Here is an 18,915-nt window from a genome sequence, read left to right as displayed (position 1 = left end):
TGTTTATGTCATGGTACACGGCCCTCTAGATGACCCTACCTGAAGGCAGCGATTCATATCTTTCTCCTAGCTCTAGCTCCACGTCCCTCCCCCTGCCCAGGCCTCAGCTCAGCCACAGACCAGCTATCCAGTTGCTTGGACAAAGGAAGCTTCACTAGGATGTAACTCATGCCTGCACATATAGAAAGTAAGGACAAAGGCTGCTTTTCTCCTCCAGCAACAACAACACCTTTTGTGTTCCCTCACAAAAGCAAATACATTGTATTTGCCAGAAAGAACTGAAAGAGTTACAAACAGCCTGAATATTAAGTACAATTAGACACAAAGACAATACATAAGAAATAACATATGGAAAAACAACAAGTTAGTTATTTATTACATAAATCCAATTAGTGGCTGCAGATCCATCCGTCCAGAATGGCTTAGGGGGAGTTGAAGATACTTGAACAAACTAAGGCCCCCACCCGCTGCTCCTGATCTTGTGATCACAGTGTAAAATTAAGAGTGTGGTGTCCCTGGATCATTCAATCAGTAACTTTATTTTCCTGGCTGACGCTTATCTGATTGTCATGTGATTTCTAGTGTGTGTAAAGTGGAATTACACAATATACTATAAATGTTAAGGTCACAAGGGACCAGTATGACGATAACGTTGTTTCCCTAAACAAAATAGGGATGTGGATAAAACACGAAAAGATACTAAATGATTCTACTCAATGATTACGTTCCAGCTACAACTGTGTGTGTTGTTAAAATAAAGGGTTTGCGGTATGAATTTGCAGGTTTTCACAAACAGAAGATCTAGAGAGGTAACATGGTCAAAAGTCTATCTGTTGATCTGAATTTTTATGCACACCAACTAAACCAATTAAACATACCCTGTTCTACAGAATGCGAGAATTAAATGTGGAAATGTGAGAAAAGGTTTTGTGTAAATAAATGTACAGTATGTCGTGATATGGAGAAGTCAACACACACACTCAACCCTGGATTAGATTGTGAGCGAGGGTATGAATGGTGATACTATACATGTGATTGTTCCTAACGTCCGCTACAGTGGAGACAGCCCGCTCCAGAGAATGTCTGATTTGTATTCGGCATGTCAGTCTTCTTAACATCTAGATTGTCATTTTGTGCTGACTTGTCCTCTAGATTTAACCAGTGCTGCAGCCTCCTTCCATTCCTCTGCCATTACTGTATCCTCCTCCCCCTTCTCTCTCCCTTTCCCATCCGCTTTCTGTGTTATTTCACAACGAGGAGGCATCTGCTGTATTACTGTAACATATGCCAGAGGACATAACCTACTCTGGCATGGTCGCTTGGTACTTCCGTACCTTTAAATTAGTCAATAGTAGTTGTAATAATCTACAGCCCCTTTACATACAGATTAAAGATTAAATGAGTCTGCTCTTTACTATCCAAAATAATGCAAAAACCTGGATTCCATTGTTCACATCAAACTCTTATTTATGGAAATAATTCTTATTTATTCTTTTTTTTCTTTTTATATTTAAAAACCCATGATCTAACAATATTACATAGATGGAAATCAGAAATATTGACAGGTTCATGCTTAAAGAAGAATAACACTAACTGTATCAAATATATTCCAGTTTTAGCGACTATTTCTTTTAATAATGCAAATGAAGTTGAGCGATGTCCTAGCTCTGATCCTTGTTGTACAAAAACTAGGACAAACCAGTGATTTTTATTGGTGAACCAAATGGCAGCCACAGCTTGTGGACAAACTGTGTAGGGAAGCCCAGGCAGGCCTGTGACAGATGGTCAGAGTGAACTGGTAACTGTTGACAATGTGTGCTGCGTCCATGAAAACACATTCAGCACAGCGGCACAGAAAGAGACCGAAAAGAAGCTGAAGCCTCTGTTGTGTCACTTTGGACACATACAGTACGAACCCACGATGGATGGAGACAAACACAGACGCTAACAAGACAAGCAGGGACACAGCAGCCTCTCCCTTACATCACCGGCCTAACACAGACGTCACCCCCTCCGTCCCCCAGGTAAGGCCCCTTCTGCTTTTCTCTTTGTCCTGCTAGCGCTTTGCATTTAAGCAAATGGGTCATTAATTAATCGCCGCGGGCAACACGACACACGAGCAGGAGTTAATCAGACAGGATGGATGGACTGCTGGGAGAGAGCGTGACACACAAACACACTTACAAAATTTCACACACACACACACGCATGAACACATGGACACTTTCAGCAACTATTGACATTTCTGAAAAGTGAGCCTCCAGCAAGATGAGCATGAATAAAATTACAGAAAATGGCTGGAGTTGATGAAAAGCAGCTTGATCATTGATTCATGTTGTCAAACTGTGCTGAGTGGCATTTTCTTCAAGGAGGAAACTTAGGTTGAAACCTTGCCTCAGGCCATCAAAATTCGGAGTGAGACAAGAGGATATTCTTTCCAGTTGTGTGATGGGATACAGTGCAATCGTCGAAACCAAAGACTGCTGACAAATCATTTTCATGAAGTATATACAGATAGGGCTATTGACAGGAAAACCACACAAGATTCGCGCGGACTGGATTTATACTGAGCAAATTGGTTTGACAAGTACAGGGCCGGTCCCAGAGAGGTGCAGGCTTAGTGCTGAGACATCACTCTCGAGACAGAGGATGATTGTGAATGTTATGTTTGTCAGACCTTTTTTTCTTCAAAGATGCATTTCTCTTTTTTTTTTTATCTTTTTCTGGTTCTCCTCCTTTCTTTCTCTTTTATGTGTGTGTGTGTGTGTGTGTGTGTGTGTGTGTGTGTGTGTGTGTTTTGGTTCAGTAGATGTGTTGTGGTAGGACTGAGGTAATAACATGCACAAATGTTGGGAATGTTTGGAATCTGAAAGATCTAATTTGTCTCACACCACACAGCAGGAAGAGCAAAAACAAAAGAGGCAACAATTATTATCACTATCAATTACGACTAAACCTAAGTAGGGATGCAACTGATGATTATATTATTAAGTTCTCTGCTCAATTTCTTTTCTCAGTGAATCATTTCGTCAGAAAATAGGGAGAAACACATTTACTATTTCCCAGAGCTGATAGGAAAGCAGCAAATCTTCACATTTAAAAAGCTGGAACCTGCAAATACTTATAAAAATTAGTTAACATTCTGTCTATCAGCAAATCAATTAACCAACTAATTGTTTCTGCTCTATGAGCTATTGTTAACCTTCCGTCACCACAGCAACACATCCTACGATTCCTACAGAATATCATGCAGTGGTCTCTCTTGACTCCTCAGCTTGTTATCATAGTGCTGTCTTAATGTTTCTCCAGTAGATGGCAGACCTTTAATAACTGCAGCCCATCTGGCAGCTAAGCCAAACCAAATTCAGCACTTAAAAAGAATTACACGTTAAAACTGGTTACACGAAAAAGAAAAAAGAAAAGATGAAAGGCGTATAGTTTTTTCCACCTATTGTACAGTCTCTTGAACCAAAGATAACCATGTGACATCACTTCCTTCCCCTGCCTCTTTCCCACTCGGAGGGAAAGAGGCGTTTCATCCTGGGACATCCTCTCTTTTCCTCTAACCACACAGGCCAGCCTGCCTGGCCTTTTGCTGCCCGTCAGCAGGAAAAAGCAAGCAGCGGAGGATGAGCCAGCCACTGTGTCAGAGGACAGGACAGGACGGGGCAGTAACGACAATGACACAGGATGAGGGTTGTTTTGTCCAGTGCTATCAGCACTATCTGATCTGCCAGAGGGACACCAGGAGGAAGGAAGGAAGGGCTGACAACACCAGACAGAAGCTGGGAGTCTCACCTGGACAAACCTGAGACACTAACGCTGTGGTGGTAATATTACTGTCTCTATATGCAAAACATGTTTAGTAGACTTTTCCTGATTAGATAAAACTGGCAGCAAACACTCCTGCATGCTGCTGCAGTGAAACTACTGAGCCAGATATGAGCCACTTGAGCCATCAGTGAAACACCAACAAATTCTTTAGACATGGACATAAACTGATTTGCCAAAAGACATAAACCCTTCAGGGAAGAAAGAGCGTTGTGACTGGCATTCTCAATATTTGCATTGAGCCAATGAGACGCTTAAGATATGGAGTGGGGGATTTTATTCATTTCATTTCTCATATATACCGTATAAAGGGGCTTGTGATCTAATAGTCTATGTAAGCACTAAGAGAGAGAAAAAAAGAAAGAAAGAAATGTTTTATGTTGTACTTACAACATTGACTAATGGATTCATTTGTGTCTTACTGCACTTTCGTAATCAAATTTCCCTCCTTCATTAAGATAATTAGTCAAAGAGTCTGGAACAAGAGAGCCTGAGAGAAGACCGACTACTGTAATTTAATTAGGAAGACTTTATTTTTGCTCTATTTTGCTCTGCTGAAGCTGCAATGCAGAGACGGACGGACGGACGGACGGACGGACGGACGGACGGACGGATAGATAGATAGATAGATAGATAGATAGATAGATAGATAGATAGATAGATAGATAGATAGATAGATAGATAGATAGATAGATAGATAGATAGATAGATAGATAGATAGATAGATAGATAGATAGATAGAGAACTCTTCAACTGAGCCATTAAAGTAAATGGCCCAGTGAAGTACTCTATTTCATTATGGTGGAATTTATTACTCTGTACTTTCCACTCAAGCAAGAAATTGCCCTGGTACCTGAAGACAAAAAATTAAAAGATGGGACTGGCTTGTTGAGTTTTACCTTTGTTGGGAATTAATTCAAATCCATTGCAAGTAGCAATTTTCTCCACCAGGTGGTGGTGCAGGGCTATTATAAACATTCATAGGGACAAACTGAGACACAGCGAGGAAAATGGGCCTTCAGCCTGAACTTAAAACAATGTGTTCTTGTTTATTTAACCAGAAACATAGCCCTGCTTCTTTCTTTCTTTCTTTTTTTTTTTTTTTTCAGTCACAGGCCTCCAGCCAGGTTTATTCGTTGGCATAGAAAACATGACATATTTACTGCGATTAGACTGTAGAAGAACAGATAAGCTCTCAGGCCACTACAGTAGTTAATTCCACTGTTTGATTTCTATCTGGAATTGAAGGTCAAGTGTGGTATGAGAGTACAGCCACTGACTAGTATGCCATTAAATGAAAACCTTCTGACCCAATTTTCCCTTTAACAACTGCAATAAATCAGAGGAGCCCCACCGCTGAGCAGAGTGTGCTTCTAACCCAGGGCTTGCCAGTTGTTCCCAGCCTGGCCAGTTAGTTTGGTATTGATTCTCTGTCTTGCTGCGATACCACTATAACCATCTGACCTGTGAATGCCGAGGTCACAGCTCTGGCTCTGAAATCCAGTACACGCTGGTCTCAGAGAGGAAAGGGAACACCATGAGGGAAAGACTCGGCTCACCCTCTGGGCACTGGAGTGTAGTGCTTTCACTAAAAACTTCTGCCCTCAGCTCAATCGCTGTTTGTCCTCTGTCCTTTAGCCCCTTCACCCTGACAACCCTCACCAAGACATAACATCTACCTCCACTCCATTCACACATACACAGACTTTTAAAAACTGGCTCTCATTGGCAACTTGTAGATTTTTTGGGTTCTGAGATCAATGTAGATTATTGTATTGAGAAATATCCAAAAAAAAAGATATAAATGAGAGGAAAAATCTGCTCACTCATGTCCGCGTTAAGTGGAACCTATACTCTAGAGAACAAGCCCATTTTACAGTGTATCAGCTGGTCATGATCGGACACGCCTTAAGTCCTGACTGATGCTGAAAAACATCTTCAGGAGCGTCACAAAAATAAAAAAAACGTCTTTCAATCTCATTCTAGACTTTTGATGTCCCGAGGCACAATTAAAGGATAATGAAAATAATATTTCCATTCCAATGGCATACAGCTGCACATCCCTGCTTGCTCGGTCAGGCCCTTCTACTTGTGTGATATGATGATTATCCAGCTCAAGCTCAGGGTGTGTGCAGATTGGCTCCCACCTGTGCAGAGGTAATTACAGTTTCACTCCTCTCCAACAGTCACTGGGAACAAGACCATAACTCTGAAAGTGAGACGCCACACAGACCTGTCGGATACAGAGTTAACACTCCTGCACACTGACACACACATATTCTATACTATATCCCCCCTCCACACACACCAACACACACACATCCAGAAACACCATTCTTACAGACACATATGCTCATAAAGTTTGCCTCATTTTGAGGGATTTATTGCATTCTAATAAGCATCAATGTGATTTAATACAGCAAGTAATATTCATTTTTTCAGAATAATTTAAGACTCCTGGAATCTGTAAAACAGTTGTGAAAATGATTGAATATAGAAAAATATATTAAGTACCATTAGCAGTATATCCCCACCAGCAAACAAAGGAAGCTCTTTAGCTTTATCATTTACTGAGGGACACACTTAATGTTGGAATTGAAAGAATCTTAAAAATGTTTGCATAATTTACTCAAGTGAGTTCGCAGGTCGAGCACAGGGATTGAATAAACATTCAGAAATAATTCAAAGGAAAAATCTGAAAGACCTGTTCAAAAATATCAATTGGTACTTGTAAATGAAAATCAACTTTACGTATATTATGTATTATGTATTATATATACATATATATATAAGAACTCTATGATTGATGAATCAATCTCAATATATATATCATTTAAAAAAAAACCAGAACCCATCATTTTCACCTATCCAATAGTCAAGATAACAGTTTTAGAGGCATATCATCTACAGTTCCTATGACATTTATTGCAATGTTATAATTCTGTGGGATTTTCTGTTTCTCAAAAATAGCTATTTATATAGCTATAGCCTAGACAATAAATTATAAAGGACTTGAAAATTCCTATGTGGTAACATGTTCCCTTAAACCATGTTTCTTAAGAGTCCCATCCCCTCAGGTGATGTTATGAAGTCAATGTGTGTCATGCTGCATTTTCTTCAAGGGTGTGTTCATAATGGTGTGTTTGTAAATCCAGTTAGACAACCTGATGATCAAAATAGAAAAACATAGTCCAATTTTTTTTTTAAATGAATTAAGACAAATAAATGACAATAGCTAATCGTGAGGTACTGTGAGCGATGCAAACTAACAAGCCTTTTGTTGGAGGAAAAAATTGCCCTTGAATTCAAACAGATATTCAAATGATTTGCCTCACTTCCTCCCTAACCAGTGTGCTCACTATGCAAAACAGAAACTTGACACTGGCAGCACTCCATGACTGCTCTGTTTTTTTAATCTATTCTACCCAACCAAAGGTAACTTCATGAACCCACCCAATAGTTTCCAATAATTACATACTTGCACCAAGATAGACACAAAGAAAATGCGATGGCATCCAAACTAATTACACAAGGTCCTTTTTTTTAAAATTTTTTTTTATGTATTCTAGTGTGTTTGCATTAAAAGATGAACAGTGTCTCTCCTGTCGGAAGATTACAGTTTGATTCCATTGTGCTGGTTCAATGTATCCAAGTAAAAGATCTTAATTCAAACAGGGATTTGACTGTGTCCTGGTTAGTTGCTGTTTTGCTTCTGTTGCTGTTGTTCATCCTCTGGCAGCCTGCGAGTCTCCCTCATAGGCCCTGTTGTCATAGAGATGCTGATGTCTCTCTGGGTCAGGGCTCGCTGGGTCGGTCAGTGGGACTTCGTAGAGGGTGTCTCCTCCTGCCACTGTGATCACAGTGACATCTGGTGGTGAATCGGCAGAAATGCTCTCTTTTGTCTCTTCCTCAACTCCCAGTGCTTTTAGGATGTCGCACTTGCACATGGGGCAGGTCCTCCTCTCCAGCAGCCAGGGCTCGATGCAGGCTTTATGGAAGATGTGGTCACATGTGAGCACTGTGACCACTTCGCCTGCCTTGTAGGATTCAATACACACGGCACACATATGGAAGTCGGAAGTAGTTTCCTCATCCTCTCTCTTCAGTGTGCGTACGTGTAGACGCTTAATTGCCCTCTTAGCCTCTGTTTTCAGCCTCCTCTCAGACCGCCTGTGAATGCTCAGGCTGTAGAGACGATTTGCAGAGATAAACACAAAGTAGGCGATTGAGGCTGCTGTCACAATGAAGAAGGCGATGGACAGGAAGTAAAGCCAGTAGGTGTCCATCCAGGGTCCATGAGGGCTGCCTGGTTCAATAAGCATCTGCACATCTGTCCCATTCTTCACCAACTTGACAATCTCCATGCCCTGAGTGTTGCCAATCATGATAGCCACAATACCAGCTGCATCTGAGTGTGCCATGTGAGTGGTGCTGTTGCCACTGCCATCCACATTATACACCACCACACCAGCTGCTCCTTGACGTTTGGCAGCATTGATCTTCTCACTAAAGGTACAGTTGCCCCTTTTCACCAGGGCTATCCACCGCGGTGAGCTGGAATTACGGTTGTACACAGGATCCGGGCCGCAGCCTTTGGGGTCTCCCTGGGGAAGTGTAACAATGCCTGTGGTTTTCTCCACGGGAGAGTTACGACCAAACACCCCACACTCACAATATTTTTCCACAGTCTCATTGTTGTTAACATAGCCTATTTCCATCACGGCTGTCCAAAATAACAAGGCAGCTGAACACCGAGCAAGCCCTGACAGAAACAGCAAAAGCAGCAGACAGTGTTGTGTCGTCTTACCCATGGCAACACTCTTCTTAAAACAACAGGAAACCCTCTGTTAGCGTCTTTAGCTCCTTTAAAACTCCTCTGTTAGTCCCAGTTCCTGGTTTGTTCCAGCCACAGCGATCTGAACACAGCTACGGTGTCACCCAACCTCCTGTCTAGAGTAATCTGATATGAGCCTTTGGTAACATAACACGAGCTATGCGTCAGCCACTCACCTCTTGTTATCTTCCTGAACCTTGAACACTGAGCGCTCCTTGCAGAGGGCAGGGTGCTGGTATTCAACAAGTTGAAGTACACAAAACACACAGACCTGTGCTGTTTCCAGAGGCAAGGAACAACATATGAGAAGGCAAGACGCGATAAGCAAATGATAAGGATAATTTTGTGGACATAGGTCAGTAACACTCAGCAGTCCTGTGAAACTAATAAAAGCTGCTGACTTTTCCTCATGTAACAATGAGTAGAAGGAACTACACCCGTTTTTCTGGTTCGACTTGTTTCCTTCCCCTATTTCTGTGTCGTGATAAGCAAACTGACAAGTATTACTCCTCTGCCTTGTGCTTACTCACTCTGAAGGACAAATACTGTTTGCTTCTAACAGCCACAGAGACACATTATAAATGTGTCCTGTAAATCTCAAAGGGCTTGCACAGAATCATAATAAAGGTTTTCCCTGTGTTTGGATACTTGGAAAGTATTTAAAGAGCTTTATTCCACACAGCTAACATACCAGTGACAACTGAGCTGGAACAGAGCATTGTCAAGTTTCCATTGTATCTTCTTACACACAAGTGAAAGCGCGCGCACACACACACACACACACACACACACACACACACACACACGTACACTGAGAGGGACAGAGAGGCTTCCAATGACTAATGAGATGGAGGGGTTTCTCGCCAAGCTGCTATTTTACCTTGGTTCTCCCACACACACACACACACAAACACACACACACACACACATTGCAGTACACGAGCCTTTGCAGAATGTGCTATTGAATAATGTATCTCAGTGAGGACAAAGATCTGTAAATAAAAGAGAGCCTGGTATTTATTTTCAGTATGGCTGCAGCTCAGTTCCTGATAACAGGAACAATGATGCTGCTATGACCATTAGACTCCTGAAATAACCACACAGCAGAAACCAAACTCAAACTAAACTTATTAATACCATTTTAACTAAAGAAGGAAAATGCTTTATTTTTCTCTATTAAAATGATATTCTGTGGTGTGAATTTAGGAATCACATTTACAAAATATCCTCTCAGCCTTTCTGCTCCAATAGCGACACCTACTGGCTCGTCGTAGAAAATAAACTGCTGCACTAACCGGAAGTCACCTGAGTCACTCAGAAATCCAGTCCTCAACACTGTAAACACTGAATAACAGCTGATACAACACTTGATATAAATATATAATGAAAATTTATTCTTTGAAATTATTATTGTTATTTCAGTAGTTTACATATTGTATGTGTTATTAAGAAATAACACCCACATATACAACAAAAAATAAAAATACCACTAAAGTTCAAAGACTTCTCAACTAAATGAATAACTAAGAGCTCATTAAATAAATAATCTTATACAGGTCAATTTATGTTATAGCCACAAAATTGTAATATAATCTGATACATATTTCTTAAAAGATTAAGCTCAAAAGTCATGTGCTCCACTTAGTAATGAAAATTGGTATTATGAAATAAAATGTTCATGGGGGAAAAAGTGTTGTACAATAAAGAAAAATGATATTTTGAAATAAAAACTGCTGGAATTAGATTTAAAAATTACCTGCAATAAACCCTGTTACTGTAAAAAAGAAGCAAGATGAAATAGCATTTCATAAATCTGTGCTGAGCTTTAATAATATATGAGATTATTTAAAAATTTCCTATTGCATATTTTTGTGAGACTTTATCCATTATTATTATTTCTTTCATAAAGGCTGATTTACTTGTTTAATATTAGCCTACAAACTTTGGATCATGACATACAGGATGGTCACACACAGCTACACATTTCCAAACTACAAGATCACTCACAAGACAAATCACAGAAGCAGTCTAATTATACCACACAGGGGCGCCACTTACTCACTGGTGTGTATTATTTGACAGCGGAAAAACACTGTTTTTACTCATCATGTTTTTATCATCCATCACAACAAGAGACGCAAGTGCAGCCTCGTTTGAATGATGTGCCGATTCTACTGATTGAATCAAAACGCCAAGTAGCTTTTATGAGGAATTCATTATTCTCTTAAAGAAATCTTAAAGAAATCATCTTCAGTGTTTCGCATTCATGTAACTTATTTCATCACAATGTTAACAGTTTAGTTCAGGGCCACTGAAAAAAGTTAAGGAAAGAAACTAGCTCACCACAGGTCTGTGTCCGTCCATCAGCTCAGTGTCTCCTAAACGTGTAGCTGTCTTCTAGTCACTCTAGTCTCCCTGTCACTCTGCACACACACGCGCGTGGCACGCATGCACGTACGTACGTTTTCTGTCATCTGTTCTTAGATGCTTAATAAGTGTTGTAATATATATATGTGTGTGTGTGTGTGTGTGTGTGTGTGTGTGTGTGTGTGTGTGGTGTGTGTGTGTGTGTGTGTTGTGTGTGTGTGTGTGTGTGTGTGTGTGTGTGTGTGTGTTATAGCCTTTGGTTTGAATAGTCACTGCAACTAAGTTTCAGTCGCACATTGTTATCGATGTTATATCACTGTGTTATAAACAGCGTCCAAACTTTTTACTGGTACTGTACAATTAAAATATATTGAGAGAGAGAGAGAGAGAGAGAGAGAGAGAGAGAGAGAGAGAGAGAGAGAGAGAGAGAGAGAGAGAGAGAGACTCTATCCTTTTTTATAAATATTTACAGACGAGTGGATTTGCTTTACATATCTGTTACCACTGTTAAAGTTGCGGTAGAAATGTTTAAAGGTGGGCTTCTTGTGAATTACACCCCTGATGCCCCTCAGGCTGGAGGCTGTTCAAGTCGACTGGAATGACTCGCAACTCGTGACCCCCCCAGTCTTTGCAGCGCCAGACCTTAAAAAATGCTTTCTCCCCCAATAATCTCCCTCTTTGCAGCCTGTAGTCGTAGTGTAGCGTTAGGTGCAGCGTTTGCAAGCAGCTTCAGCCCATATTTAATCTTTGAAAGCTTGATAGAGTAGAGAGACATATGACTCCTTGGAATAATCTGCCAATTTCGCCCTATTGACTCAAATGACCATGAATAAGGCTGCTCCCCTGCAGAGAAAGAAGAGAAAAGATTTTATACCTTACTTTCTGGGATTTGTAATATTTTTGTATTGCACGGTCCATCTTGTGTCATTTACAGCTGACACAGCTCGGGAACCGCACTCCGCCAGGGTGCGCCGGGCTCTTGGTAAGAAAATCATGTGTGTGTTATTTGACCTGCTTTATGGTGTCTGTATTATTCCAATCTATTGAATGAGTCGTTCTGAATGTCACGGCTCGTTTTCTTGTTATTTAAAACATCACTTGTGGTTCAGCAGCTGTGACAGTGTTTGCTCTGTATTGGCATGAACTCACCGTGTAACTGCAATTAAGACTCGAACCTCCAGCGACAGGGTGGCTGTTTGGGGTCACAGATTTTTTTAGCAATGATGACCACTAAGCAGTGTGTGTGTGTGTGTGTGTGTGTGTGTGTGTGTGTGTGTGTGTGTGTGTGTGTGTGTGTGTGGCCTGTTGTTTCAGAGAATGAGACAGAATGCATCTCACCACAGTCCTCCGAGTTTCCTGAGGGCTTCTTCACGGTGCAGGAGAGGAAGGATGGGGGGCTCGTCATTTATTTTATGCTTATTTTCTACATGCTTTTGGCTGTCGCCATAGTCTGCGACGATTACTTTCTGCCGTCTTTAGAAGTGATCAGTGAACGTAAGTGACGTGAAACATCTTGTATGTGTACAATATAGAGGCCTCTGTGTGTTAAAGGGTGGGGGGTCGGTCATTGTATCACTGCACTAACTGTAGGCTGAATGTATGATGGGAATAATGCGGATTTATAGCCTTTAATTCCCACTTTTTCATATAATATAGTTACAATGGTGTATAGCTATATTTAATATGATCAATTAAAGATAAAAGTTCAGATGCAATTTGGAAGCCAGCTGTAGTGGTTTTATTTTGGGGACATTTATGGAATAAAAGATTTTTGAAAGCAATTGAATTGAATTGAAATGAATTGAAAGCAATTCCACAACAGCAACAGACATTGTTTGGAGAAACTTTAAAGGAATCTTTAGGACAGATCAATATGTGGGCAGATTGTGTAAATGTAGTCCATAATGTTTAATGGTTTGAACATATTTTTAGTTGAATTATAATTCATGGAAATAACTTTTATCAGGGTGTTGTGATTTTCCATTCTGTGTTTCTACTTTTGCTTTAAATGAGGAAGTAATATAACATTAAACTTAACCAGAGCTTCAACCAATACTTATTTTCATCATTGATTAATCTGTCTATTTTTTTCTTTAATGAATCAATTAATCAGTTAACCTATGAAATGTCTACAAAAGACTTGTTTTGTCTGATCAACAGTTCAAACCTAAAATATATTCTGTTAAACATGATATAAAACAGAGAAAAGCAGATAGTCTTCAAATATTAGAGGCTGAAACAAGCAAATATTTAGTATTTTTGCTTGTTTAAATGATCTATTTTCAAAACTGTTGCTGATTAATTTTTCTACAATTGACTAATTGATCATTTGAATCATTATTAAATTGTATACCTAACAAATAAACTTATAGGAGGTGGGGATATATAACATTTATGCAGTATAATGCAATTCCACACATTAGAGAAAGCCCAACAATAAATAGTTATTGTTGATTTGTCATTCTTGAGGTTGTAGTTTATGGTGTTGTTAACCTGGATCCCTTATCATCAAGTTTTCTTGTTGTTCTGTGTGTGCCATATAAATGATCATGTCTTCCTGGCGTCTCTCTCAGGTCTGGGACTGTCTCAGGATGTTGCAGGAGCCACATTCATGGCAGCTGGGAGTTCTGCACCAGAACTGGTCACAGCTTTTCTGGGTAAACTTGCAGTGATATAACAATGATTACAACCAGCAATGTCGATGATGACACCAGCATCATCATCATCATCACTGTCACTGTGTCCCTTTCCAACCCAATGAGCTGTGACTTCACCACCATATGGCAACAGGGAGGGACCGTGGCCTTTGATTAGGAGATTTTTTCTCTCAGCACATTGATTCTTTTTCACACTGTCCCTGTCCTCAAAGCTAAGATGTGCTCTTCATGCGTGTTGTGTGTTAGGTGTGTTTGTGACAAAGGGAGACATTGGGGTCAGCACCATCGTGGGATCAGCAGTCTACAACCTGCTGGGAATCTGTGCTGCGTGTGGACTCTTGGCCCCTATGGTACATTGTCACAATATTCAGACAACAATTACAGCAGCACATTTACTGGGTCAGAGCTGAAGAAACACTGTGTATATTGCGTTGTACGAGCTGTAAAACATTTATTTTTGTTTCCTTTAACAGGCAGGGCGTCTCACCTGTTGGCCACTGTTCAGGGACTGCCTGGCATATGGCATCAGTGTTTCTGCTGTTATTGCCATCATCTCTGATAACAAGGTTTACTGGTGAGTGTGTTTGTATATTTGTGTGCCTTGGCTCAACATCAGGATATGGTTTATACGATCTTCAAACCATACACCACCTGCATGTGCAAGGTGGCGGTAAAAGACAGCGTCAGATATTATTGTCTCGTGACACTTAGAACAACATATAGATGTCAAAACAACTGTATCGTACAGTACTGTGACTCATTTATTGTACTGATAGTACTTAGCAATAAAAGTCCCTCAATAAAAAAAAAAAACTTATCAAAACAAAACTGGAATGTAAAGTAACCAAAGATGATTAAAAGCAACTTGCTGGTGTGAGAAAAGACACCTAATGACTGAAACAAGCTGATACATAAGCAGGGGACAAGAGCAAGATACATTTTTTTTTTTTTTTTTAAAGAAAAAAAAGAAAAAGATCAGTAAAATAATCTACTTAAAGGTGATATTTGTTAGCTAGTGGCACACAGCAAACATTAGCATTAACGGCTATTTACTAGCTTTACCAAGTTCAGCATCAACGTTAGTTCCTTTACTCACTCAAAGCTGTCTCTTAGCAACGCAAATGTTGACTCTTGTCTCTATCACGTCTTTTCTTTTACTGAAGTTAGCATGCTAACCAGCTAGCCCCGGCCTGTCTCTTCACTTTCCGACAGCGACTAACTGTAGCCTCCAATCTGCCCTCAAGACGTAGCTCTGCTCAGAGGGTGTAGTTTCTTATATTATAAAGACAACAATCGCCGAAGCTCTTGTCAAGTGACAATCACCACCACCCGCTCTCAGCAAGAAACCATATTCAGCGGCAGAGAAAACATACAAATAACCCTTTTAATCCATAGATTTTCATCATTTAAAATATATTTAAAAAATGTAAAAGCAAGGTCTAGTACCGTAGTCCACAGCCCACTTCAAGAAATGGATCTGAGGTCCAAGGTTCTGTACCAGGTCACATAATGACACCTGAGCAAGTTCCATATGCTGAAGTAGGCCAAGGGATTTTGGTCAAAAGCTCAGGGAAAAGCTTAGCAAGTGACCTTGCTTTTAGAATATTTACCACTATATCTGTCCCAGAGGGCAGGAATTAATCATAATCCCAAACTGTATGTTTTGCTTACAGGTACGACGCCGCCTCGCTGCTGCTGGTCTATGGCGTCTACATAGTGGTTCTGTGCTTTGACCTTCGCATCAGTGAGTTTGTCCTGAGGAAGCTGAGCCCTTGCTGCACCTGTCTGGGTAGAGGGTCTGGGGAGAAGACTGAAACACAGCCGCTGATGGGCTGGAATGACGACACCAGTCTGCGAATCCACAGTCGCTCCAGAACAGACAGCGGCATCTTCCAGGACGACTCAGGATACTCTCATCTGTCTCTCAGCCTGCATGGCCTCAATGAGATTCCTGAAGGTAAATCACACTTCTTAGTGATAGTGCACGGTTTTTGACGATTTTAAACACGGCGTGTCTATGACTCCTTGGTGATGATGTAACTCACATTTACTCATGTTTGTCTGCTTGCGTCCTAACAGAGCATAAAAGTGTGTTTGCTGTGCCAGAGAGCGACCTGAAACGTATCCTCTGGGTTCTGTCTCTGCCCATCATCACTCTACTTTTCCTGACCATCCCTGACTGCAGGAGAAGGTTCTGGAAGAAATGGTTCATGATAACCTTCCTCATGTCAGCTGTCTGGATCTCAGGTTTCACATATCTGCTGGTGTGGATGGTCACTGTCGTCGGTGAGATCATTGTTTTAACTTTTCATTCTGTGATGAGCTTGTGTCAAATCTGTACATTTCCTTAGTCTTTTCAGTCGCTTCTAGTTGCAGGTATAAATCAGCCCATCACTGACTGGGCTGTAAAGCCTTTGTTGATCACAAGTGTTTGAAACTTGTGAGAAAAATGTCTGATTTGCAGAGTAGAATCACATGTTAGTCTGCTGGCTAATTCCTGAGATGCCATTGTCCTGGAAAGTTTAGAGGGGGGTTATTGTAGCTCCAGTGGGCCATGTGCCGACCCAGCCACAGCAGGATTACAGTCCGCTTTCCCCCCTGAGGAAACACAGTCATGTGAGCAGTGGGTGTACATACAGAAATACCCACAAGCACGGGTCCAAGAGCAGATATCCCATCTACAAGAGAGATGTAAGCTATATAACTGACCTAGGATCAGGCTCATAGCTCAACTTCATCATGTGATGGTGGTAGTTCCACTCAAGTATAATGAGATTATTATCCAGTAGTCTTATGAAAGAGCAGGCATGTGACCCAACAGGTACAACTCAAACATACAGTATGTGATTGAGGATGTTTCCCTGTGGCTCTGTTCTGTACACTACTGTCACAATATGCACTTCAGAGACAGTTAGCTCAAATGAATGGGTTAACATTTGGTTGACTTAATGAGAATGATTTTTCCCACCACAGTGGCCTCCAGCTCCAGAGTCACAGCTACCACTGAGCACACAGGATCATGCTCTTTAATATTTCTTTTTTTGGGGGGAGTGTGTCATGCCATGAAAAGGAGCTTACATTCAGGGATTACACGTTAGGTCTGTTGGGTTTAGTATGGCTCACTCTAATATTTTTAGACTTGATTTGACAAAAAAAAAAAAAATGATTAAAATGAAAGGAATTAAGTATTCTAGGAATTACATGGCACCAGCACATAATGTAGGAGAAAACATTGTCAGTACATGTAATTGGACTGTTAAATAATCATTTAAATGTAAATGATTAAGTTAGTAGCTAATTGAAATTTTCTTAAGTGGGCAGGGTTCTGCTTGGGGAATTTGGTCTTATGATCTCAGTATATTGAAAATCCTGGCTACAGCCTTCAGCGGTGACTTATTAACCCTATAGCCATCGTTCCAATCAGCTGCTGTTCTCTCCCCATCTTGATGTTACCGGAGGAGGGCGGGTCTGATTTTGTGTTGGTATTATCTCGACACAGGTGAGACCCTTGGCATTCCTGATACAGTAATGGGACTCACTCTGCTTGCTGCTGGAACCAGTATACCTGACACCGTAGCCAGTGTGATGGTGGCCAGAGAAGGTAAATGATCATGTCACCAACCACTATATCCTGCATGGACGTCTGAGACCCGTCAAAACAAAATGATTGAATCTAAAATCAGTTCTTCTTAAGCAACATCACTGATTCATTTCCTAAATAAAACCTGGATGTGGTAGCTGCTGAACACACTAGCCTTCTACCACGTACTGCTGAGCACTGAGCTCTCTTGCTGAAAGACATTTAAGTGGCAACTGTTGATTACACATTCACATTGTTAAGTTTTTTGATCAGCTATTTTAAAAATGAAAAGAACAAACTTGCCTTGAGATAACTTCTGGTCTAAATTGGCACTACAGAAATAAAATTGACGTAATTTAAATATATTCTGTGTGAATAGAGACTTACATGTCTTCTGTTAAACAGGGAAAGCTGACATGGCCATGTCCAACATAGTGGGCTCTAATGTTTTCGACATGCTCTGCCTGGGTCTGCCCTGGTTCATCAAGACTGCCTTTGTGGATACAGACAACCCTGTAGAGGTCAACAGCACAGGACTGGTCTTCATTTCCTCCACACTCCTCCTTTCAATCATCTTCCTTTTCGTAGCCGTTCATGTTAACGGATGGAAACTCAACTGGAAGCTGGGAATCGTTTCTCTCTTCTGCTACATTCTCTTTGCCACTCTATCCATCCTGTATGAGCTGGGGATTATTGGGAATAACCCCATAAGACTGTGCAGTGACTGAAAACTGACCTCGCCAGGACTGAAGCCATATTTTCTGAGACTCCAACAATCCAAAAGCACAACAAAAATGTTAAGCCTATAAATCTTCAAATGCCAAGGCAAGGAGGCCCTGTCCCACTCACGTGCTTTCAAAGATACTGTACCATGGGAGATGTGGGCTGGCCACGTCTCTGGAAGAGGATGATCTCTTTTAGCAATACATTTCACCAAAGGTGGAATTGTACAAAGGATCACTTTCTTGTGCCTGCTAAGATCCAGGCCAGACTGTTATCATACAATGAAGACCTGTTATCAAGATCTGAGATGTCTTCCGTGTTACTCAAGGCCCATAAATGGAAAATGTGCCGTCACAGAAGTGACTGCCGAGTTCAAATGAATTCAAAACTATCAAGTCAGTGTCAACAAATAAAAAGGTGTCAACTAAACACATTTGACCTTGTCCTTCTTTTTCAGTATGTGGGCGGAATTAACAAAAAAAGAGGCATCATCTAAACCTTCCTGATAAGCTTTTACGAGGACATTCTTATTGCCCACAATGAAGAATGGAGGAATGAGCCATAAATAGTGAAAAACAAACAAAGAAAAAAAACTTTCCACTCATCTTGTTACCTAAAATGATCAACTGATCAAACCCAAGCTTTGATCAGTTGTTCATAATTAATCCTGCAAAGGTTAAATGCACTTCAGACACTAGTCTACACTTAAAATAATGCCAATATAATAAAAAATGGCAACTCTATTCCACTGAAACAAAAACTACCACCCAATCTTTGAGCTCTGGGAACTTAAATATCTTTCTGTGATTAGTGTTGAAGACCACGCCTGATAAAATTCAATTCCACTCTCTTCTCACTTTATTCCAGTTGCTGCCTTTGTGATTAATGTAGAAATTACCCGATTTTCAAGAGGCCACTGTACG

At 40.7% G+C, this 18,915-nt stretch overlaps 2 protein-coding genes across 4 annotated transcripts; one reads left to right on the top strand and one right to left on the bottom strand.

Annotated features, from left to right (window-relative positions):
- Positions 1-1,859: 1,859 nt before the first annotated feature.
- slc24a5 (solute carrier family 24 member 5) lies at positions 1,860-18,868 on the top strand. Of its 3 annotated transcripts, none has more exons than XM_056371725.1 (9): positions 1,860-2,024; positions 12,347-12,526; positions 13,606-13,689; positions 13,936-14,039; positions 14,163-14,263; positions 15,363-15,646; positions 15,769-15,975; positions 17,189-17,290; positions 17,675-18,868. In XM_056371725.1, exons 2-9 carry the CDS (start codon positions 12,445-12,447, stop codon positions 17,995-17,997), a joined length of 1,287 nt encoding a protein of 428 aa, XP_056227700.1. In that variant the 5' UTR covers positions 1,860-2,024; positions 12,347-12,444; the 3' UTR covers positions 17,998-18,868. The 3 variants fall into 3 exon arrangements, with proteins under 3 accessions (XP_056227700.1, XP_056227694.1, XP_056227687.1); XM_056371719.1 differs by lacking the exon at positions 1,860-2,024 and adding an exon at positions 2,062-3,830; XM_056371712.1 differs by lacking the exon at positions 1,860-2,024 and adding an exon at positions 11,306-12,014.
- LOC130166259 (RING finger protein 148-like) lies at positions 6,182-8,788 on the bottom strand. Its single transcript, XM_056371738.1, has one exon. It carries the CDS (start codon positions 8,640-8,642, stop codon positions 7,557-7,559), a length of 1,086 nt encoding a protein of 361 aa, XP_056227713.1. The 5' UTR covers positions 8,643-8,788; the 3' UTR covers positions 6,182-7,556.
- Positions 18,869-18,915: the final 47 nt, after the last annotated feature.

Source organism: Seriola aureovittata, chromosome 1, assembly GCF_021018895.1.
Source record: "Seriola aureovittata isolate HTS-2021-v1 ecotype China chromosome 1, ASM2101889v1, whole genome shotgun sequence".
Taxonomy (NCBI): Eukaryota; Metazoa; Chordata; class Actinopteri; order Carangiformes; family Carangidae; genus Seriola; species Seriola aureovittata.
The sequence above is the reverse complement of the archived record's forward strand: the minus strand, read 5'-3'. Positions and strand labels throughout refer to the sequence as shown.